General features: G+C 44.0%; 2 protein-coding genes and 3 non-coding genes across 9 annotated transcripts in view; 4 read left to right on the forward strand and 1 right to left on the reverse strand.

Moving 5' to 3' along the window:
- Nucleotides 1-1,194: 1,194 nt before the first annotated feature.
- Nucleotides 1,195-24,346, reverse strand: LOC117581742 (apoptosis-resistant E3 ubiquitin protein ligase 1). 5 transcript variants are annotated; one of them, XM_034269136.1, is made up of 8 exons: nucleotides 23,830-24,346; nucleotides 4,327-5,282; nucleotides 4,068-4,266; nucleotides 3,877-4,013; nucleotides 3,094-3,819; nucleotides 2,709-3,035; nucleotides 2,358-2,620; nucleotides 1,195-2,260 (listed from the first exon to the last, which is right to left on the reverse strand). In XM_034269136.1, exons 1-8 carry the CDS (start codon nucleotides 24,038-24,040, stop codon nucleotides 2,158-2,160), a joined length of 2,922 nt encoding a protein of 973 aa, XP_034125027.1. In that variant the 5' UTR covers nucleotides 24,041-24,346; the 3' UTR covers nucleotides 1,195-2,157. The 5 variants fall into 5 exon arrangements, with proteins under 5 accessions (XP_034125027.1, XP_034125026.1, XP_034125028.1 ...); XM_034269135.1 differs by having other exon boundaries at nucleotides 3,094-3,825; XM_034269137.1 differs by having other exon boundaries at nucleotides 3,094-3,801; nucleotides 23,830-24,345.
- Nucleotides 10,154-24,550, forward strand: part of LOC117581743 (neural cell adhesion molecule 2) — a 28,090-nt gene continuing 13,693 nt past the window's right edge. The window contains exon 1 of the mRNA XM_034269140.1: nucleotides 10,154-10,164. The gene's annotated coding sequence lies outside the window, so the exon portion shown is untranslated. The remainder of the gene's footprint in view (nucleotides 10,165-24,550) is intronic.
- On the forward strand, nucleotides 20,928-20,999 carry Trnaq-cug. Its single transcript has one exon. It is a non-coding gene; the product is annotated as a tRNA-Gln (tRNA).
- On the forward strand, nucleotides 23,095-23,166 carry Trnaq-cug. Its single transcript has one exon. It is a non-coding gene; the product is annotated as a tRNA-Gln (tRNA).
- Nucleotides 23,320-23,391, forward strand: Trnaq-cug. Its single transcript has one exon. It is a non-coding gene; the product is annotated as a tRNA-Gln (tRNA).

Raw genomic sequence — 24,550 nt, forward strand, 5'->3', positions numbered from 1 at the left:
AAATGGTGCTACACCAGGAGAAATATGATTTAATAATAATAATAATACTAATACAGATCTCCTAAAATGTTGTCGAGGAAACATAAATGAGAAATCCTCAAAATGTATCTTTCCTTTTCAGATTTTTCTGCGCCACATCTAAACCAAATTGTACAAGACTTTCGCTTAACCTTCAGCTGGGATGGTTGACTATTCTTATCTTACATTTTACTCTGTTGAAGCCATGTCCCAAGATGGTTTCTTGACCCTTTCCATTGTAGAGAGATCTCTGTGGCTGTGGCGCGTGGCACGTCTGCGTGTGCCCAACATCTAGAAAGTGACAGTTTTTTGTATGAACACTTCTAGGTAAGATCCACTTTCTCCCTCGGTCGCACTCGGGCGCCAAAGGCCTCAGCCCTTTCATGCTGTCTATATTCAAACTCTAATTAGTTGCTAATAATTGTTTAAATGCAAACGCACACACACAGATACTCTACATTTGTTTGTATATGTCAGGAGCACGCGCTTGCTAGAAATTGTTGATTTGTTCGTTTGTAATTTGTCACTCACGTTCCCCTCAACTCTCACTGGGCGCTGCCTCCAGATATCTCATGGTTTGAAGACCTCAAAATATAATAAAGTACAGTTCACAGATGCGATGCCTTTCAGTTGGTTACGGATATGGCTAATGGTTATGATTAAGTCAGTCATTGCTTGCGTAACCCCACCATCACGGGTTCATTGACAGCATTCGGGCCTAAAGCGAATTTTCCTCGAGTGACCTCTGGCACCTTGGGCGTACTTGTACGCTCGAAGAAAGTTTGTTTTATACTTAGGCTACCGGTTTTCTGCTGCAATAAATGTCAATGGGTACAATTAACTAAAGCACAACAAATGTTTTGCTTAGCGTTTAGTTGGGGCATGGAATTGTACGCGAATGTCTGGGATACGGAAGTGGACTTGTATCAAGTGGATGTTCATGTATAAGTTTTGTTGTCATCAATACTTACTTTCCTTGAGTAAAGGGAAAAACTGTTTAGGAATCCCTAATGTATCACTGCTTTAAGTTTGCAATAAATATCCAACAAATAGTTTCCGTTCTAAACTGTAGATTTTTATTTACCTTGAACCTTGAACCGTTTCTCTCCATTCTCCGTGATATATAAGCTTTTCGTTTTCGTTTTCGTGTTCGTTTTCAATTTGGTTTTTGTTTTGTTTTTAGAGTTCCTTCAACAACTACAATTCCATTACAATTTCTAAATAATTTTGTTTGGTATATGATTTGTTTGATTTTTGCTTTGCTTTGCAACAACATTTAAAAACTACAATTAAACATTTTGCTTTCGTATTGCTTATAGAAGAGGGAGGGTACATAGCAGGGGCGTGGGCACAGAGGAGGGGAACTTGAAAGGGAGGGCCGGATTTTTTGTGCCAGAATTTGGCAACATTTATATTTGGTTTTCTATTTTATTCATTAACTTCTGTATCGTATCGTATCGTATATGTTCTTTGTATATTTTTGTTAGAGGAAATGCATATTAACATTGCCTTTCAGTTAATGCCTTTGACTATGGTTATTGTTGATTCGTATTTAAATTTTACAAATATTCTTTACGTACAATATGCTACAAAGTTTTAGTGTTTCTGTTTTAGGTTTTGGTTTTTAGTTTTTGAGTTTTACACACAGCGCCAGCTAACGATTAAAACTAAATTATTTTTGGTTTTTTGTTGGTTTTAGTTGGTACATCTTTAGGTTAACCCGAGGGAGGGTTGGTTTAAAAGTTGGTTTCCTTTACGCTTAGGTTGCATTACTTTATAATACAATTATCACATTCTTTTTGATGATGATATATATTCAGTTTTAATCTTTGCTACTACATACATCTGTCGGCTAGTCCGTAACGTAACTAATTATTGCTCAACTTATGGACACAAAAAATATCGCGAGTTTTGTTGTTCTAGCAACAATTCAACGGGGAAATGCAAATCAAAATGTTCCATCCAATCTATTCCTAGGCAGACTTATCGACTAGTTTTACTCTTAGCATCTACCATGACGTACATATAAAGCGCTCAAAGAGAGAGAGGAACACAGTCGCAGCAGAGATGTAACAGAAACAAACAAATACTTTAAATAAAAATCGTGAAATTACACTTCCATTTTGCTCGTTTCCTTTTTTAGACCATGCCAAAGCCCTCGCTGCCCTCGCTGATGGCCAAAAGCAGTGACTTCTCGAACTGCTCGTAGCTCTCGTAGTCCGGCAGGCACAGCTGATTGAAGCTGCTTGCACACACACACAAAATGTAATGGAAAAAGTTTCAAATTAATCAAACTACACACAGAAAAAAAACTACAACTCTCGCGCAGAAGCACCCACCAAGTATGCGCCGTGGGCAGATTGCCAAATGTTGGGGCAGCCGTGATCTGAAATTGTGGATTCAACTCCTGGAACCCTCCGGGCGGCAGCTGCGAACAGCCCGTGGTGAACTGCAGCAGGCGGGCCATCTCCGTCTGACTGAAGTTGCTCACTCCGGCCCAGAACCAGGCCAGCACTCGCCGGAACTCGGCCGAATTGCCATTGGCAATGTGATGGGACTTGAAGTCGCTGATGGAGTACTCCCCAGTGCCGCACATGAGGAGCTGCAAGGGAATGGGAGAAAATAATTGTAAAATAATAAAGTTAGTGGAAACTTTCAGTTAAAAGATATGGGAAATGATTTAATGTCACCTCCAATTCATTCTCATCGAAAATGCTCAAAAGATTATCGGGAATTATGGAGTTCAGGCCCTTCAGAAAGCTGTCCACTTCGTCCTTGACACTGTTACACAGCCGCTGCTGGGCCAGGGAGTCCAAATACTGGTTCTTGCTGGCATTGGTGACCCGTGTTTTGGCGCCATTCGGAATGAGTTCAATGGTCTTGCTCAGCTGTCCGTTGCTGGCATCGTACAGCTCCTCCACAAAGTACAGCTCCAAGGTGTCTGTGGCATCGAGATCAGTGTCCAAGATGTATTTGATTTTCGATAGATATAAATCCGGATCATCTTGCTCAAAGTACTAAAAGAAAGAGAGACTGTAAGTAGATGGAATGATAAGGATTGACTGTTACCCCCACCTTATAGTGCACTCTCAGTCCAATGAGCTGTGCCAGAAATGAGCGACTGAAGCGGGCGCGGACCAACTGTCGATAGCTGCCACCCAGGGCACTCTCGAAGAGGCACTTGCCCACCATTTTGCCGGCAAACTCAAAGTGCTTGAGCTTCAGGTGTGCGGCACGTGTGGGATTCGGGTGCACGAGCGCCTGATGCTTGTCGTGGAATGTGCAGAAGAGGCCGCCGCGGGCATCGAAGAGGGAGCCGCAGACGAGCTCGAACCATTCGCGACGCAGGCCACCCCAATCGATGCCCTGTTCGCCCTGGAATGTCACCTCAAAGTTGCCGCACCAATCGGAGACGGAGAAGCCCTTGGTGGCCTTCATGCTGCTCTCGAGTATCTTCTCGCGCTGCACCTTGAGGGCCATCTTCTCGTGGTAGTAGCTGGCATGGAACTTGCGCACCTCGTGATAGAAAAAGTCCTGCTTATCCTTGAACGTCTCCGAGCCGCCAATGTTCTTCAGCAAAAAGTGTGTAAATGTGGCCGCTATAATATTCCGATCCTTCGAGGCCAATTCAATCTTTGGCTGTGCCCCATCGTCAATGATGAAGACGGGCCCATGCAGCTGGGACACCAACTGCGGCAGAAAGTGAAACTTGGTCGAGGGACACAGCCGAAAGGTGGCAATCCGCTTGGGTATAAACTTCAGTATCATCTCCTTGATGGTCACCTGAAAGATCAATGAGTTCTGAGCCTTAACATTTCACTAGTTCCCCACCAGAAACCCTGCGGCCTGATTACTCACCTGCTTGGGTCCCACGTAGCACAGCACCTTGCGCGGCTTGCTCTTCGAGGAGCCAAAGATGCTCAGAAGTTTGGCCTCATAGCAAATGTTGTGCTTACGCGAGGCAATGTTCTTGTGCACCAGCGTGGTGTCGCTGCCTAAAGGGGGTTGGAATATGTGAGATGTTCTTTGTGTACGGATTGCCCACTTACTGCTCAGCACAATGATGTCAAAGTCTCCATTTGGCAGCTGTTGATCCTTGTAGCTGATGACAGCCCGTAGGCATGTGGGCTCGGGAAAGAGAGCTGTGACCGAGACCCTGGAGTTGACTCTGTCATAGTTAAAGGCAATGGCATGGTGCAGCTTCTCCACGGAGACGCCATGCAGGTCATAAACAGCCACTTGATAGCCCTAAAAGGAAGGATAAATCAGAGTGGGAGTGGGGAGATGGACTGGTCTTTGGTTACCCACCTGTAATGCCTCATCCGACTGCGACGGATCGAAGAGACAAGCATTGCCGAACTCATCTCTTGGCTCGATGTGCATCAGAGTGGGTGATCCGGTGCAGCAAATGACGGTGCTGGCGGGGCGGATGAAGCGCGACCGTCGGGCATCGATGCTGCCCGGCAGAAAGTTGCGCATGAAGGGGGAGCCGGCGATGTGGCTGGCTCCGATGAGCACTGAGATCTTGTACTGGCCGGCAGTGCGGACGGTAAACTTGACCTTGGCGATATTGGCATTGTTGGGATCGGTGGAGGAGCCCAGCTCGCTGATGGTGACCACCTTGCGGGTGCCCTCGGTGACCTCCACGAAGAACTGGTCCGTATCACAGATGGGATAGGGCTGTCCGTTGCGCTGAAAGAAGCGCACCACAAAGCACATGGTGCCGCCGACACGAGCCGGATCCTTCCAGTCCCACTGCACCTTGCAGTTGGCGGGCAGCAGATACTTTCCCGTGACATACTGCAGCAGCGAGTGGCGGGCCTCGGGGGCCAGCGAGGGTTGGGTCATGGCTGCTAGGGTAACCAGGCCGGCAACGGAGACGGACACCACCAGCATGCCACCCCATGTCCAGGCGTCCTGATGCTGGCTCGACTTGACCACCGTCGACCAGAGCTGCGCCTTGAGTGCGTCCAGCTGGGGCTTGGACGTGGGCAGATTCTGTCGCGCCGAGGACCACAGATGCCAGTCCTTGCCCAAAATGCTGCTGGCCCGCGAATCCTCCAGCCAGTAGACGTCCTCCAGGGAGGTCACCTCAACGCATAGCAGGTTCTGGTAGTGATGCTGCATGCGATGGTCCCTCAGCCATTCGCGCAGGATCAGCTTTTGCTGCAGATACAACGCGGCTCGCTGCAGTCGCTGCTCGTCCAAGGGTGGCAGTTCCGGCAAGCGTTCCGGATCCCCGCAGCTCGACAACGTTGAGATCCCTGCAAGGATAGAGCAATGACAGTCCTTCGTTAGGCAGGAGGCAACTTTGGCTCGTAATTGAGTTTAATGGTTAAAGTTTTCGAGGCAAAACTTCTGTTTTTGCCGCTGCGCTGTCCTCATCAACGTTCCATGCGTCAGCGGGGCACAAAGCCAACTTGATGGCGTCTAAAATTACAACTCAAACTAATTTGGCCAGGCGACTGCGTCAATGCCAATAGGCAGGCGGGTAGGGGAAGGGACAGGGGGACAGGGACAGGGACAGGAAGTTCGCTTTGGATTCCGGTTTCCGGCTACTCCTTCCAGCAACACAAAACTTTCAGGGGGCACTGCCAATCAATTATATTTCAATTTCTTATGACTTAACCAATGCCAAATGTCGTGTAGAGTCGGCTCGGGCGACAAGACAACGGGTGGCCACTCAGAAATAGGCAAAAGTGAAATAATCCAAAAGAAAGAATGGCAAAAAGAATGGGTCGTTGTGTCGCTTATCGCGCGCTGACATCAGATGAATAAGTTAAGTACTTTCCTACGCTACACTGCGAGAAAAAACATGGGAAAATATACAACAATGTTCTGTTCAGGGAGCATCATAATATTTCAACAAAAACTTCTCGAATATTGATCTTGATGTGGATATGGAAAAACCTTTTCTGAAGAATACAAAAATATGCCCATCCCCGTTCGTTAAGTGTAACACCAGTCCCTGTGCCTTAAAGGCTTAAGGCTCCCAGAACTAAAAGTGGAGGAACTCACTCTCCCTCCCTCTGTCCCACTGTTGCTGCAGGCAAAAACTTTCATTTGCCATTATTGTATTTCTGTAGCTATTTTAAGGACAAGCAGCAGCGACTCCAACAGCAATTCGAGAATGAGGGAGAGAGTGAGAAATGAAGAAATAGAGACAGAAAGAAACAGCAAGCAACATAGAACGAGGCAGCAAGATTGGCTGCTTGACAAGCGAATGGGAAATATGATGACTTTCCTTGCTGAAGTTGCTTCCATAAAAAAAACACTAAGCAATTTCCAGGAGCAAACAAATTGAAAGGAACGAAAGGAAAAACAGCTAATTTATTCACGGAGGGGATATTTAATTGCAAACTGGGAAAACCTCCAGCTATAGTTAGGGATATTCGGGGTTTCTAATAGCTTTTCCAATAACACAAGTCAAACCTCAAAAGAAAACTCACAGATCAAATACAGAAAATCTGCTGCATAAAGAAAATACCTCAGCAAAGGCACATTCAGGATTAATAGCAGCCAAATATATACCAGTAAAAAGGGACAAAATCCAGGGAAATAACTAGCAAAGTAATCATACGAAAGTGGAATCAATGTTAGTACAACTAAATTCCAGGCCAAAATCCTAGCTGTATCAACACCAGATTAGCACAATGAAAAATGCCACACACAAGTTTTCTCTACAGTACAAACATCCGGCAGAGCAGTGATACCCGATCCCAGATGTCACTCCCTGAGCTCCCTCTGCGCTTAGAGCCAAGGAAATCCAGCTAAGCTAGAAAAACTCAACAGGGCTCTGGGCTGGCACCGCAACAACCAACTAGAACCAAAAAAAAAAACAAGCCACAAAACGAGTAACGTGCCAGCCAACCAGAACCCCAAAACTAATTGTGGTTTTGGCAGAGGCTATGTGGGGGGATAAAGTAAACTAAAAAAAGAGAAAGTACAAATAAGGGAATGTTCAGGGCGCTGTGCAGGTCGATGATGGTTTAGTTGGTGGAGCTGAAATGTGAAGGTGGGCAACAAATACGTTTGCGTGCACGGCATTCGAGAACGAATTCATTTCGTTACCAATTTCCTACCTATTTCTAGCGCCACATAGCACTTTAGCCCCATCCAAAGCCCTGTTATAGCCTCCACCCCAAAACTTTGTGCATATTTGGCGCGAAACGAACAACTTCCGTTTGATTTGGCCAAAGCGATTCGTATACGTATTTGTGGACCAGAAAAATGCCTGAAAAATGTCCAAAGTGCCAGCAATGAGAAGTCACTTTTTATGTGGCCTTTGCAGCTGTCCCTGTGCCTGTCCCTGTCTGTTTATAGTCCCTTGTTATTTGTATAATTAAAGTATTTCCATTGCATATTTAATGGCGCCACTGCACCCGAACGACCTCTGGGCTCATGTCTGAACAGGAATTGCTAATCGTTTTTAATTAAGGGTTAAAGAGAGCACACAGCAAAAGGAAAATGGCTGCAAAAACAGGGGGGAAAAGTCACAAAAGTGGCAGTCAACAAAGAGGAAGGGTAACCAGAGAGGGAAAGGCAGGAACAAGTCAGAAAGAGAGTGGAAGCCGCTTAATGAAAATGCCTTTTGAAGGTTAGAGCGCGACGTGCAAGGATGATGACGAGGTAAATGAGGAATGGGCCTGCTGATGATCATCATCATCATCATCATCATGATAAATGTCAAGTGAGCGCTTCTGTGTGGGCTGATTGGTGGATTGGTGGATTGGTGGAATACCGGCGCGGGGGATTATTGTTGGCATTGTGGGCGCAGAGGTAATGAATGATGAGGCCGACTTTTGACAGCTGATGCAGAAAAAGTGTGGGCCAGCAGGCAGGTAAATACGACTGCGATTATGGTCGACTGACTCCGTCACAACCAGAGGCCATGTCAGAATGGAGCCCACAAAGAAGTCAAAAAGGCAGAGCAGAATTCTTCAAAATAAATATGAAAATATTTATGAATGGATTACGAGAGCCAGCAATTATGAATATATAATCCATGCAACTTCCACACCCATTTCTTTCTTTAGACAGATCTCCTCTAGTGCCCAAGACTTACCCATTGCACCATTTATAATGATTTGCTTCTCTACTTGTTCGGGTGCCCAAGCCACTTCCATATTGTAGAAGATCAAAGTCATTTCGCACTTGCTCCGAGTCTGATGGAAGCTCCCATATATTTTCCTTGCTGTTGGCTCTGCGGGGTTTTCTCTTTGTTCGCTCATTAGCCCGAATGGCAGAGCAGCCCAAGCCAAAGCCAAAGGCCCAAAGTGCTGGGCAAATGTTTGCAAAACGAGCACAAAAGTTGGCCTATTAGTCAAGGGCTGCTTAGGCCGGAAATACTCCCACAGTGGGTTGTAAGTCACACAACGTTCGGGTTAGAGCTTCTGATTAAAGTCTGCCATAGATTAGGTTACCACAGGCAGGTGTCTGTGTATCTGAGTCTTACTGCTGCGCGTTTATGCACTCAAAGTCGATCGTCCTCGCAAGCGAATTCCCCCAATGCATTTCGTCTATAGCTGATTCGATTTACATCGCATAATTGGCATACAAAACAAGAGATTTTTTCGAGGAAAATGATTTGAAATAGTCGAAAAAGAAACTTCTTGATTAAAACTTCTTCCTTCTGTCTCTTGAATCGAAATCAGAATTCAATGGAAGTTTTACTCCCCCAAACAAGGTTTTCTTTGTGCTTTTTTCATACCAAAACAACTGCTGTACATTGCCGAAACGCACTGTATACTGATACAAACATACATATGCACATACAGAGTGCAAGTATCCAAAGAACGCGGGGCAACAGAATGATTTCGCTGTTTATTGTTTGCGTTTAACTGTCTGCTCTCTCACTCTCACTGTCGTTCTCTGCCGTCCCTCTATCTCCCTCTAGCATCTCTTTTGTGTGCGCTTTTCCAACCATTGTTATCCTGGCACATTGTTGTGCTGCTTTTCCATTTTATCCTTTTCCATCGATTGTTCTCGAGCAAACATGATGTTGCAGGGCAAAAAGAGGCAACAAAAATTACAATTTGAATGACATTCGATCGTTGTGGCATGCTGCCCGAGGAAAGGGGGCTCAGGGGTTTAGTTGTAGAATGAGGAATGGTGCAGAAGGCAGGGGAGGAGCGGTGTCTGATGTGGCAGCGGTGTAGGTTGCAAGCGATTAAGGTTGGCCCCACAACAATGGCCGCAACATTTCCTTCATGTCTGTCTACCCCCAACCCAAAAACCTCTGTTTTCACAGCAGCTCCACCCCTCTGTGTACCCCCTTGGATTTCCTTCTTTTGTGTTTGTTTACCAAAGTGAAAAATGATAAAATTGCCAGCATTCGTTTTTCCACCCGAGGACATCCTGTCTCTTTCTATATCTTTTTCATATAAGTCTCTGCCTGTCTCTCTTGGGTTTTTCTTAGTTTCGGATACCCTTTAGTTGGAGAGGGTAGAAGGAGTCTCCGTTGGCACGTCTCAGATGAAGAATTAAATCTACCAAAAATATGCTCCAACTCAATCTTTAATTTTTTTTGCTTTCCTTTAATTTCCCCTATTTTCCACTCATTTATTTCATATTTTCTTCGTCTAACTTTGCACACGGCTCTGCCCTCTGCCCTCTGCTCTCTGTCCGACTGGCTGCCCATTTTTCCGCCTGAGCAATATTTTGCAGCAAACAATAGCCTCCGACGACTGCACTTGCCAGGCAGCTTGTAACAAATTCATCCACAAATATTTCATCTGCTTGCAATAATTTATGTTTTCCTGTCTGCAGCAGGAAATCCTCAACAAGAGCAGGAAAAATGTGGAGAACAAGTGGCAGAAAGCAAAGCGAGGCACAACAAGGACGGAGAACCAAAACTTGAAGAATATTTGCATATTTAATTTAAAATAAAATAAAGCGCACTCCTTGCCCCACAGCCCACAAGCTGGCAGCACACACACACACACACACACACACACAATTACACGTACACCCACATCGTGCCACACTTACACTTGCCTCAAGTGGCGGCATAAATTCAAATGCCACTTTGGCAACAGTCTCTGCAAATTACGTATACGCAATGTGGGCCCCACAAACGACAACAGTCAGCGGACGACTTCTCCCTCACGCTCTCTGTCCCTCTCTTGCCACGCTCCCTGTGTGGTGGTGGGTCCCGTGTGTGCTTAGGGTCTGGCCCAAGCCTTCGCTCTCTTTCCCTCTCTCCCTTTTCCAGCCTGGACTCTCGCCTGACGCTGCTTTCAATACAATATTTTTGCGGAGGATTTAGAGGAAAAACTGTTGCCAAAAATCTAAAATGCAATTCAACTGCAGTCGGATATGAATAAATATTTATATCAAGAGTGCACCACACAGAGTACAGTCCCTTTGGTGCACATTTCTACTGGCATGACAATGGTTTTTGGGCACTTTCTTCCACCATTCGCACTCTCTCTATTGAACGAATGTCTCACTTTGAATGGAGGTACTTGAAAAGGGGATATGCACCCAAGAGAGCATTCACTGTAAGAGACTCTATCATAGCCTTCAGTGTATGAATATGTGAACAATATTTGGCTGCTCCAAAGTGACATTTTGCGGTGTGTGTGTCTTTCTTTGAGCATCTTCTGATGATAAATGCATTCCAGAGACCATTCTGCAATTCCCCTACAGACAAAAACACTCCTCTGATTTCTTGATTAAACTTTTAGAGACTACGAAAATCCCCATAAAATCTGGCTCCAAATCTAAGTCGACTCCCATCAACATTATCCTCAGCTTTCTCTTCTTTGCAAAACATTTCGCTGGCCATTATCCAGATGCTCAGTATACAGACAGAGAGAGCCTTGGCCTCCGAGAAACAGGGGAGAAGCCAGAGAAAGCCATCATCAAATAGGAGACGCCTGCAGCTTACCCAAGACTTTGGCCGAACAAAATGAGTGTTGCAATAAAATTTTTAAACACTCTCACTTTGGGGTCAACACTAGAGCAGGAGAAAGAGTGGGGAACGGGAGGACTGAGTGACAGAGGAAAAATGCAGCCATAGAAATTGCCTGAAAATGATGCCACAGCTGAGGCTGCCACTGTGTGCCTGTGGATGACATCCTAGTTGGCAGGCGACAAGAACAAAAACGAAGAAAAAGAAAGAAAAGTGTGGGGAAAGAGGCAAAGAAAAACTGTCAGGAAAGCAAGGAGATAGAGAGGCAGGGAGAGAGGTTAGGTTAGGAGGGAGGCTGGCACCAACGCTGCCTTGGAGATGCCTTTCGGGCTTCCCTCAAAAACCAGCCCGCAGCTGTTGCACCTGTCTAAGCATCTCCCACACACCCCCCTGCACGGAGTGCCAAAACTCTATCGCTACACTGCTTTACATTTTTGTGGCATCCACACGCGCGTGTGTGGCATGCGGGTTGCCCGCATAAGCCGCACGAGGCAACTTTGAAGGCAAACAGATGTTAGCCAACCCCCCGTCCTGAATGACATTAAATGTCGCTTAATTTGAGTGCCCGTTTTGGCTGCTGCAAGCTCCAGCTGTTCGGCTGGGGCATCATCTGGCTGGGCACATGCACCATGCCCCTTTTGGCATTAGTCGACCACAAAACACGAGCTTGAGCGAGTGGCAAATGCATCAGGAATGTTGGGCGGTGTGTGGGGGCTGTGGTTTGGGTGCAACTGAAAAAGTATTTCACAAAAATGTTTGAAATTTCGCCTCCACATTGCTGGCTGCCGGGGCAGATGGCAGGAATAGCTGCAACATTTCTGTGATATATCGATTTATAATTGACTCAAAGTTTTCGTTGGAAAAGCGAACGCAGGAGAGCTGGAAGCTGGCACAAAGATATTCCAAAATTGTTTCTTTAGTTAATAATTCGTTTGGCATTTGCCAAGAATTTGCACATTTTGCATAAGATTAGTGTGTGGTTTACTGAACTTATGGTGGAAGTGGTGTTAACTTTCAGTTTGGATTACAAATTAAATAATATATTTGATTTGCGGAAGACTTTCATGCTATCAGCATTCGTTTCTGTTCACTCTGCATTTTATTATTCAATTTTGTATTCCTGTTTGGTTTGTGATTCGATGTACGAGTTTATTATGCACATGTCATTTCCATTCACTTGCCATAAAATTCATTTTTGCCATCAAAAGATTAAAGGGCAACCGAAAATGGTACAAAATGAAAGTTCAATTTCAGTTCTTGAAACATTTTTGCTTCCTGCCAGCGTACAAATTGAAATGATACTCCGATCTCCGAAATATGCATTTTGCACAGGCGAGATTGTTATGCAAACAGCTGCAGGGCAACCACTCAACCACACCACGTCAGCTGCACCAGGCACCAGCATTATCCTGCCCACCCATGCTGCAGCCACTTAACCCATTTGAACCGCTTCCTGTGTGCCAGAGGCAGCATAAATTCCATTATTTATTCATTAATTTAAGGCCCATTCTCGGGGTCTCTCCTCTTTTCTCCCTCTCCTCTCGTGATTCGTTCTTAGTCACAATTTGCACTCGGGTGTCTGTTGGAGAGAGTGTCCATTGTTTTGCCCGAGTTTTCCTATTTGATTTCTGGTCTGTTTCGGCCAATTTAATTAGGCGCTTCGTTTATTCTATTCTAGCTGGGACATGTGCTTGTACGGAGGAAGTCGACAGACAACAGACAGACCCACACACACGGGGAGAGGCTGAGAGGATGCCCATTGCCACGCCCACTCTGACAACTTATACCTTTGGCTTTGCCTCGCTGTTTGGCTATATTTCTCATCTGTTTTCCAACACTGTAAAGAGTGGGCCAAATTGGGTTAAAGCCATAATGCCAAAGTATTAATGTTGCACTCACGGGCGTCTGGGCAAGGCAAGGCAAGGCAAGGCAAGGCGTGCAGGTTGGGCAGCAAAACCAAAAACCGCAGACATGAACCGGTTCAGGTAACACATTCACACAGATTCATACATCCTATTTGTATACTCGTATGTGTGGCCCTGCTCTGGCAAACATGGCAGAAAACATTTGCCAAATGCCAGCAGCCAGTGGCTGGCACACGGACTGCATTGGAGAGGCCCTCGGCAACGGCAACGGCAACGGCCAACGGCAATTAATGGCAACGAAAGCAAAATGCGAATGAAAGGATATAAAGGATTATTGAAACGAACACTTCTATACCCTTGGAAATATATTTCAATATTTCTGGCAGGTGTTTTGTAGAAATTTTTGTCAATCTATGGCACCCACTATTATGGGTATTTTTTCATGAATTTTAATTGTTCTTTGGAAAAACGAGTAGGTGTTTTTTTCAGTCGGTATTTCACGGAAAACTTAACTGAAAAGCCTTCAGGCTTGCGAACAAAAACAAGCTAGAAAACCGAAGCCAATATGGCAACAGCTCCGTGTGTTTCCAGTCCAGAAGTCTAATGTGAAAACATCCATTTAGCAATCACTTTCAGGGGTATCAAAAGTACAGAAAACGTAGGTTCAACATGGAATATTTTCCCTGCCTACACACACTTACCCTCTCTCTCTCTCTCTCTCTCTCTTTCTCACACCATTTGTATTGTATTGCCCTTTCTCTCTCTCGGTGGCAGAGTGCTGGCAACATGGAAATTCGCATAAACAAATTTGCACGAACGAAGCTGCAACACTTTGGCATTTTCCAATTGGAGTTACGTATTTGTGTTCATGTGTGTAACTGTGTGTGTGTGTGTGTGTGTGTGTATGTGTGTGCATTGCGGTGTACACACACTGTGTGCGTGAGAAATGGGCAGGTGCACCTCCAAATGTGTTTGTGCGTGATTGAAGGTCTTGCGAGGAGGGTAGGGCTCTTCGGCTCTTACACCTCAACGACGGGACACGGTGCGGGTTTATGGAAATGTTTATGGTGGAAATTATTTACTTATTGCACACATTTCACTGGATGCCCCCCCACCACACTTCAGACGGCATTTGTGTGGGTTTAAATCAAAGTGGATCAAGTCATAAATTCCATTTTAAATTGAAACAGCCACAGATAGGCGATAGTTTGCTAATTGAAAAAGATGAAGAATTTTGGATTCAAAATTAATAAAGAGAAGTCACAAAATTATGATCTTGTGTTTATTGTAAATATCATTAATCAAATAATGTCTCACAGATGAAGCACAGACCTTTGTTGCAGCCATTGCAACTCATTTTGTCTTGATTGTCCAACCAAAAAATATTTCCCAAAGCAGTGCAATGCTTAGAAATGTACAAATGTTTTGATCATTGGTGAAATGAACACTCCATCGGTCAGATGTGTCCCATATCCTCATCACTTAGCAAACTCATCAGATGAGCCTCAACCTGTTGGCATTTTTCCAGCTCAATTTCTCCTCCCCAATGTTCTTTGTTGTGAGCTGCCACCAACTCAATAGTCTGGTGTTGATTCATTAACCAGCGTGGCTCCTACCTTTCCTGACTGTGGCTGAGACCTGCCAGGGGCTATCGCCAATAACACAAGCAATCCAAGGTAAGACTGACTTCCAAATGGTTAATAGTTTACAAATTGCAGAAGGAAACCATGGAGCAAGATTAAACCGCTTGTCGATGCACTACAACTTGTGGGGTCTTATGTTTGTTAATGATTTGAATGACAAGATCTGCTGCTAATTTTAAATTGTCTTCTTTCCATAATCTAGCGATCATTGGTGCTTAAGAATTGTAACCGAAATCCATGGATTGTAAAAACTTTATTTTCGATTTATTCGAGTATATAATGAGTCAAGCAATTGCCTCAGCAGCATTTTAACTCCAACGAATGGCACTTAGTGACAGTGGGATAATTGGATGAGAGAATGTGAACAACTGAACTGCATTAAGGCTGTTAATTCAATTCGTGTCAGTAGTCAGAGAGGTGCGATTGAAATGAATCCTTTCAGCTGCAACAGACAATAATTAAAATGTGATGAAAACCAAAAAATATATCAGTAAAGAATAATAAATTGTCGTGTAGTTTCTTTGAATTATTTGCATCCATCAAATTATATCCACTAAATCCACTCCAAATGTTTTACCTTTTCTGTTGCAGCTACTGACTGTGGCATGTTGCATCATTGTGGCTCTTGCTCTTTGCCATTTATATTTCCTTGACCGCAACTGTGGGTAGACCTATGCAGCGCCCCACCCACTGCGCTACGCCCACTTTCATGAGTCGTTTACACATTACGTGCATGGGAGCCTGCCCTGCCCACCATTCCACCCACTGGATTTTTCTGAGGTTGGGGCTGCTGTTGGGGTTGGGGTTATGTCATTGGCATGCAAGCGGCATCGAAGAAACGGCACAAAAACCTGCTCGAACCGCACTCTCGACTTTCGTTTTAATTAAGGATACATAAAGGAGGGGGAGCAAACCAATTGCACATGTCAGGAGAGCTCAATGCGAAGGTTAGTCAGGGTTTAGGGCAAAAGGCAATTTGCATGATGGTTCAAGGCAAGCGTGCAGCTAGGAAAAAAGGGGGAGGGAACTGGAGGGACGCGGAAGTGGAAATGGAAACGGAAACACTTGAGCATGAGCGCCATATTGCGCATACGCCGCATTAGCCGCCAGTCAAATAAACAAAACAAAAATTTGAATTTAATGCACACACACGCGTTACCCCCTCTCCGCAGAAAGCTTAACCCCAGGCTTTAGAGGAGGCCTTAACCCTTGTTCAAACCACTGGCACGGAGCAGCAACAACGAAACAGAATTGAAAAACTCACCTGAGGACGAGGACTGCGAATGCCGCATGGTGGTGGCCATGGCAATGGAATTTATTTCCGATTCTGGCGACCACATTCTGTCCACACGGAAACTCTTCGCTCTCCTTATAGAAAATATTATGCCCTTTATATTATATATCCACTATATATACGTAGCACGTATACCGCTCACAAACTTAATGGCTAAATCATGTTTTTCACTGCCTTTTGTGATTAGTTTGTCGCTTCCACGTTGGCTTCTTTTTATTTTGTATTCTTTTGTGCGTTATTTTGTGATTTTTAATTTATTAAAAAAGTTTCTCTCGTAAAGTTTTGACATATTTCATGCATAGCTGCGGATTACTAAAGAGGGTGGCTGCCAGAGCACGGTTATGGGATGGATTGAAGTTGGGTAAAAGTTTTTGAGCGATATTAAAAAAAAAAAACAAATAATAAAAGGAACAAGTTGAAAATGTTTAATGGAATGAAACGCATAGGCCAGCGCCTTGGAATTATAGACAAAGAAAAGAGTCTGCTTTAGTAGCGTAAGGCACACTCGCTCGGGGGGTAAGAGATCATTGTACAGAATACGAGTGAGGAGTAGACAATAATTAATTTAGTTATCTTCCATATTTTTTATGTTTCTGAAATGCACTACTCTTTTCATTCTCTCAATCTCTTATTTCTTCTCCTCTTATTTTGTAATTATCTTCTTTGGCTGACAACAAATTATGTACGCCTCTTGCCAAAAGCTTAAATCAAGATTAAAGTTTATTCTCTGTATATCCTATCGCTGGTTTTTACGTCCTTTTATCTTTGTTCGCTGATGCACTAGTGAAAAATTATATTCCACCCAATTCCCATTTGCTGCTCCATTTTAAACACACTTTCAAGTGGCAAGTGGCAAGTGCCAAATGGCAGCAGGGACAACAACTTCATTGATCTACAGAGTGGTGCAAGGAAAGTTGAGAAAAAGCTCTAGAGGCAAAGCCTGAAGGGAATGCCTGAAGAGGAAGCCAGCAGGGTAAGCCACTGAAGGCACACCAAGGAGCAGCGTTTGATGGCATTGTAAACAAGTGGCACCCTCTATTACACTCTGCCACCCAGCAGCTAGCAGACCAGCCCCCTCCCTGCACTAGCCTCAAATTGCTGTCATTAACTGGAAAGTGCAGGGAGGCTACAACAAAAACAAAAATTAAAGCAACAAACGGAAAAGACAAAGAGCTCCTTGATGTTGACCTGACAAGGACAACTATTCCAGGACATGGCGTGTGTCGCTCCTCTCCTGCCTGGCTTTGCCCCCTTCTGCCTGCCTGTCAGAGTGTTTTTATATAGTGCCCCGATGTTTATTTACACAGCTGAGACAATTACATTCAAGTGTGTGGAGCAAGTGCAGAGTATGCAGTGGAACGGAACCCTCCTCTCTGTGAAGACGCAGAGAACAAGCTGACAAATTGCTGAGAGCAGCTCAATAAAAACTACAAACGATTTGCGCGTGCCATGCCCGACAAGGATAATAAACAAGGCAGCCCCCGCTCTTCGAGACAAAAGAAACGAATCGAAGGAAAAACTAATCTTGACCGAAGAGAACGAGAACACCAGCTGAAAGTTAAAGAATGTATTATCGAATGAAAGCTGATGCAAAAGAAAGAGCAGGAGACTTGTCTGTAGGGAACTTTCTTTGAAACTTTAAAGTGTTCGATTTCATTTAGTATTCGTTCGCAGATTATGGCAGACAATATTAAAATTCACTGTAGTTTCTGTTACAAAATCCTATTCATATCCATTTCCGCTGCTTTAGAGTACACACAACCCGTTCCACATTTCCTATTCATATCTCCAGCTAAATCTTAACTATCTCCGGCTCCATTCAAGGCCATTTCCGCAGTCTGTCAGTGGCTGGCAGTTCGAATTGCAGGCGTCACCAATCTTTCTGGCAGCGTAAAAACCCCATGGCATATCCCAGCCCATCGAAAGACATTGGCAAATATTTATTGATAGCACTCTGTGAATGTGGGCACAGCGGCAGGGGCAGACGTGTGCGAAAATTATGCGCCAACCCACACACACGCACACCATTCCAATTTCCCCATCTGAGCCCCCCCCCCACACAAGTCAATAATTTCGTAACAGCCAGCAAAATGAAGGTAGTAGCAGCAGCAGCAGCCTCCTCCTGAAGCTGATTATCATCATCATCATCATCGTGAGCGTCATCATCGAGAAGGGAACGTGGCCATTGATGGCGCCATTTTTGTTTTTGTTTGCTCAACCAAACATCAGTGTGGTGTGAGTGTGTCCCTGTGTGTGTGTGGTGTCTAGTAATGGGAGCTGACAAAACTTTCTCCGTGTTTGGTGTTTGGTGTTCTGGGGGGCTCGGGTCTGGGGTCTGGGGTCTGGGCGTACGTACCAGTATCTGTATGTCTGGTCTGGGCATTTGTTTGTGTGTTTACTGTCGGAATTTGTAATGAAAGTGAGCTGTTCATTTGCTTTGGGGTCGCCAAGTGGCCCACACACATGGTCTATTTCCCCTCACTTTCAGTTGAATTCCAACCAACTCTCTCTCTCTCTCTCTCTATCCCATTCTCTTGCGTGTAAAATAAATGTTTTCCATATTTTGTTGTTTTACGAGGTTCCTTTTTCGCAAGTAAAAAATAGGAAAAAAAGTAGGCCTAGTCCCAGCCATAACTTGTCATAAGTCGGCCGGGGTCTCTCCTTGACGGGTTCTTAACTGTTTGTGTTCTTGTGTGCGGGTCGAAGATAGAGCAAAAATATAGGCATGATACTGAAACTTTTATGACTACAAATTTCTTTAGTGCAAAGCCAGGACGAAATGTTTGCTTTATGTTAATACCCAGCCAAAAGGAGGGATCGGCTTGAGTTCTGTTTCAGCCACAGATGGAGAATGACTAAGCCCATGGTGGACAGGGGGGAGATTGAGAGACTGCGGCAAAAGTTTCCGAGCCCCCAAGTCCGGATGTAGTCCGGGATTTCGGAGGACTTTAGCTGGATTTCTAACCAAATTGTAGATGAAAGTTGAGCATTGAAATAGGTGGACAAAACTACAACTGGCTTAAAGTTTTTTTTTTGCTTGAATGCTATCAACATTTTCCGATTATTCCACAAAGAGCAGGACTGCATGTAGCCAAGAAAGTTATGATTTAATTTCCTAGGGACACCTTGCTAATTTTTCTGTAGATAAACGTCAGAATTGTACAAAAAAAGTCCAGAGTATTTAATATGTTATTATTACAAAGGGAGCCTGAAAGATAGGCAGACATTCAAAGGATTTATTTATTTAACCAACAACAGCCAGTCTACCCAATCACATGACTTTTACGGTACGTTTTCATCTGTTTTTCGTTTCATTCCCTTATCAGAACACAAAATCCTTTCGTTAAAGTCACTTGTAATCTGTTTTTCATTACCATTTTCTTGTTTTGCTCGTTTGTTCTTATTGTTCTGTTCGTTGCAGGGTATCCATAAAACGCATCACTCTTCAGACTCGAATCTAAACTGTTTTTTTCATTCGCCTTTTCGTGTCTGCTCTGCTCACGTTTTTTAGCCCATTGTTATGCAAAAAGTTGAAAATAATCTTTTGCGTTGAAATGCGCAAATGTTTCTTTCCCCATACGCTTTGTTTGTCCATTCAAGGACGCCACAAAAGGCACCAACAATATGATAATTTCCAAAAGGAAGAGAGCACAATTGAGAGAAGAGAGGACCAGAGAGAGAGAGAGAGAGGCTGCTGCATTACAATAATTGCGGCTGACAAATGCGACAGAAACAGCGACGAGAGGAACAAGGAGAGCGAATAGAGAACAAAATGCCGTCGAGGGGGATGGCAATAATGATAACTAACCGCAAACGAGCGCCGCCAGGCGTCAAAGCAGCACGCATAACGGATGAAGGAGAGAGGCGGAGCAGCAGCAGCGGTGCATTGAAGAAGCAGCTGCCGCCTAGAGGAGAATGGCGAAGAGCGGCGGGAGCCTGGGTGAGGATGTGTGTGTGTGTGAGTGGGACAGCAGCCAGAGTCAGTGAGTCTTCCGTTCTCTGACATTTTTGGCCTACATAACAAAAACAGTTGCAACTGTTTCAGCACAGCTAGTGAGAGAGAGATAGAAAGGGAGAGAGCGCGAGGTGAGCGGTGGGCAGAGAGAGGATACGTAACTGAATGAGTGTGAGAGGGAGGTAGCTGGGAATGTCACACAATGAGGCCTCTTGTTATTTGCACATGTGTAACTGTTGTAGTTGCTGCTGTCTGATGATGTCTCTGCTTGTGGGATGGATGCCCCTGGCAGGCAGGGTATGACAATTTTCATCAGAAGTTTGCAGTTGATATAAAAGTCGAAAGTCGTAAGAGAAGACTCGGGCAGAAATTCACAAGCTTCTTGATTACTATGATTATTCACTCTTATATTAGTCATTGGTCCTGCAGGGTATCTACAACTTCATACACTTTCTTTCGTTTTCTGAAGTTTCAGCATGGGGCTACTGTCGTTCCATGTCCCTGTCTTCCTCTCTGTCCTCTTCCTCGGTAGTCACTTGTGTCGTTTTTAACTGCTTCTGAGCCTCTTCCTACACAGACTCTCAAACTGGGGATAAAAACCTTTTAATTTGCTCTGCCGCATACTACTCGTGCTCCTAACTTAACCCACCAACCCACCCACTGCTTCCTCCCCACTCCACCTCACTTGTGCAAAACAAGGCGCAATTTCCTTTTAATTTCCTCGCAGGCATCGAAGGAGCAAGTGGAGGGAAAAAGCCCTCAGAAGGAAAAGGTTGGGTTGGAAATATTTTCTGTTTTCCTTCTGCCTGCCTGCTTTGCTCTGTGTTTCTTCTAGTGTCGGACATTGGTCAATGTTTACCAAACAATTATTTCCTCTTTTTGTCGCACAAACTAAATGCTTCCGACCAGGATGGCGTATCTTCCTCTCCTTCTTTTTGGCTAGAAAGGTTGTCGCTCGGCTTCTCCTTCTACCTTTAATGGTAGCTCCAATCACCTTTTCTCCCCCTTTGACTTCTCGAGCGACTTCGTCGACTCTGCAAAACGTTCGACTGGTATTTCTGGTCTTCATGGAAATGATTATTCAAATGTTTGTGTTGCTTTACATTGTTTTCTTCTTTCTTGTTGTGGCCTTTCTATTCTTCCCCTCTCTCTGTTTTAGCCATGATCTTTCTTGACAACGCTTCGCCCTATTTTTTTGGAAATCGAACAGAGCTCTTTGTTGGCCATCTTTCAGATGGGTTCCATGGTGTAATGGTTAGCACTCAGGACTCTGAATCCTGCGATCCGAGTTCAAATCTCGGTGGAACCTTGAATCGCTTTTTTTTTGATGAGTTCTTTGTTTTTGGTGTATCTATTTTTATTGAATATTTTCTTGGTGATTCCACTTTTATTTATAGATTTTTTAATTATATTCAAGATTCATTGGGATTCTTCACTCAGGTTATGCTCTTATGCTCATGGTCTTCACCATTTTGAACGAATCGTAGAACAATATTCAAAGGAACTTGAATATTTTGCTGTTAGGATTTTATGAATTGCATTGAAAACTTTCACAAAATCAAAGAAAATGTTCCCCCAACTCCAAAGAGTACAACAAACTGTGTCAAATTTCATTGTCTTTGTCACCAATGGCTTTTTTCCACAATATTATGTAAGAACGGGGCAGAACCGTGTTTTCTTTAGCTGTTACAGACTACCCTTTTATATAAATGGACATGCATATATTATACAATTACGATTCATTCCCCAAAATGCCACTTAATGCATAATTGACCACACAAGACCCGTCCTCTTTTGTTTTTACACGTGTCGTGCTCTTAACCCATTAATTAATATGCAGGTCAAAAGTAAATGCGATTTAAAGGTTAAGCGCCTGTGTGTGGGGGACTCGGGAAAGGAGTGCGACAACCAGAATTCAAGTGGACATGGACCCGGGACACGGTCAAGTGCGAAAATGGAGTGAAGAGAAGAGAAGAGTGTCATCAAAATTAATTGGCAATTAATTCTTTATGAGCGGAGACCGATGCGACCAGGCGGAAACCCAAACATCGAGTGACATTAACCATTATAACAGAAAAACAAACATGTAGAATCACACACACAGACACTCGTACACACACACACTCAGCCAGAAGCTCACTGCGGATGAGTCAGTTTATTTAGATAGGATAATGGAACTCACGAGCCGAACAGAACAGGATGGTGGGTCTGCAGGGGGTCTTCGGAAGTGCTAATAAAACAGCTGCGCATTGAAGTGTGAACAGCCCACACAGCCCAACAGTGATTCTCTCCAGCCTCCACTCAGCGCCCACAAACAATAAAAAAATAATATGCCAAAATGTGGAAAATTGTACGGCTCGAAATTTGCTTTCTTCCAGCATTAATTTTCTCCTAACGCATATTATAAGGATTAGCCACGCATCATTAGCTTTGAGTGGAACCGGCTGGGATATCGCAGGATTATATGCATGGTGGTGGAGTATGCGTGAGTATGAGTGTCCTGGGAACACGTGCTAACCGAAATATGTAGGTTAGGGCTACCCCAAAAATGTTTTCGTATATTTTTTTTGGTATGTCTGTTTGGGTTATTGCTTCTGGGCTTTATTGTCCTCGGCGTCACGAAATGTTTTGACAACGCTTACTTCGATAAAAACAAAGGGCGAAAAACTTAGAAAACGCGATGAAAACTAACACAAAAAGTTGTAACTTTCAACTTATATTACAGTTTTTGTTTTCTTGGGGCATTTTTGTTAGCATTTTAATTAAAATTGTTGTTGTAGGATTTATTTTTGCTTGGTACCAAAGAAAAACGGGGTAAAACGCGAACACGTTGGAGTGTGAAACCAGCGCGCCTCAAAGTAAAACCAAAACTGAGCATTTAAGGACATTTACGATTGATTTTATACCGAAACCCCAGTCAGGCCCGAGTCCGAAAAGGACGCGACTGGCTCCTGGGCCTCTGACACAGAAAACCTTCGGGGTAAAATCAAGAGCCGAAGACCCGATTCGGAGTGAAAAAGCTTTTCGTGCTCTCTGCCCCCTCTCTTTCAGAGCATATATTCCAGCAGGTTGTTTTTTTGTTTGGCGCCCTTTATTAAAATTACATTACAATTATTCGTGGCACCATGTGCTTAATTGGCGTATTTCATTGTTACGAAAAGTTCAGCAAGTAATCAAGCGAGTTTAATCTCGTTAAAATTATGGACTTTTGTTTCTCCAGCCCTAGCAATTGCAACAAAATATTGTCTCTTCACCTTGCCAGAGCTGCCAGGTGAACGTGAACAAAAGATCAGGTTTTTATAAATAAAGTAAATCGTTGATCAACTTTCTTTCTACGATCTGTGGTGCGGAGCGGGCATCTGCTTGACTACAAAACTGGCATCTAAGCGATGAGTGTTCATAGAGGTTCTATGGTGTAATGGTTAGCACTCAGGACTCTGAATCCTGCGATCCGAGTTCAAATCTCGGTAGAACCTATCATGCATTTTTTTGTTTTTGAATTTTTTATTATGTTTTTGTTAATACGTGTTGGTATTTTCTTTGATATTATTTAATTGTTACAAAAAACGAAATGAAAGATCATCTTCGTGAAGTTTTTAGCGCAAATTGTCTTTCACGGCGTTCAGAGGGGTTCCATGGTGTAATGGTTAGCACTCAGGACTCTGAATCCTGCGATCCGAGTTCAAATCTCGGTGGAACCTGAGTTTCATCAAATTTTTTTTCTTTAGTTTTCTTTAATTTTTTCTCTTTTTCATTTCAATAATATTATAATGTTCCTGATTTTTTGTTTACAGTTGGATTTTCGTGGCTATATATATTATTTTCGGACTTTTTACTTCAGCACGTGTTGAAAGCCCATCAAAATGTAGCTTTTAAGAGCATACTGACTAACTACCGTAAACTTGTTCACACACCCTCGCTTACACATTTGACACGTGAGAGACCAAACACTTGCTGAGTGTAAGAGTGAGAGGGGTTGACACTGTGAATACGATACAAACAAATAATAAATAAATATCAGCAAAAGAAACCCGAATCGCTTAAATTCGCAGCTGAACCTACGATAAGGCGGAATGCCAATGCCCCAGCACATCTGTAACCATAAACTCCATACAATTGGATTGCCTTACAAGACTCACCTTTATCGCGAAACAACTTTTTGTAGCCGGACAATTGCTCCGAATCCAGCCATTCTTCAACGGTGGGCAAGGGGGGCTCGGCGTCGGTGTAGCGTTGCAGCCAGGCGGGGGGATACGATGTCCAGATCAATAAAACAATCTTTACTAGGGAGACTGTGAACATCAAGCTCAAGATGAGGGCTACTAGGACTTTGAGCGAGCGTTTCCACATAATCAAAGTTCGGAAGGTGGACCCGATAAATGCATGGGAGAGATACGCAGCTGTCTCTTTCTAAATATTTAATGCGCGCACTTTGACGTCGCTGCCCGATGCGTTGCAGGTGGAAGCAACAGCGAACCCAGCAGCAGAGGAGGTTGCAGCAACAGAGGCCAGGCCAAACACAACAACAACGCGAACATTATTTTAAACCGATTTGTACTGTTTTTTGTGTCAGTTTCTTACAGCGTATATTATTTTATATGATTTTTGCACGGAAAAAGAAGCACAAAGGTTGCAATAGTGCAGCCAGCGGAGAGCAAAAACAAAGCTTTGTGGATGGGTGGGTGGTATTTTGCCATTCACAGTGGGGCGCGCACAGAACAGCTGACAGCAGCGATACAAACCATTTAGTCATTTCGTAAACCATAAGATGCTGAGCATTTATGGTTTTGTTTTCAATTAATTGACATGTACATATATATGTCAGTATGTACGTAAGACTGTAATTATACTGCAGAAAAA

The sequence above is a fragment of the Drosophila guanche genome, unplaced genomic scaffold (assembly GCF_900245975.1).
Source record: "Drosophila guanche unplaced genomic scaffold, DGUA_6, whole genome shotgun sequence".
Classification (NCBI taxonomy): domain Eukaryota; kingdom Metazoa; phylum Arthropoda; class Insecta; order Diptera; family Drosophilidae; genus Drosophila; species Drosophila guanche.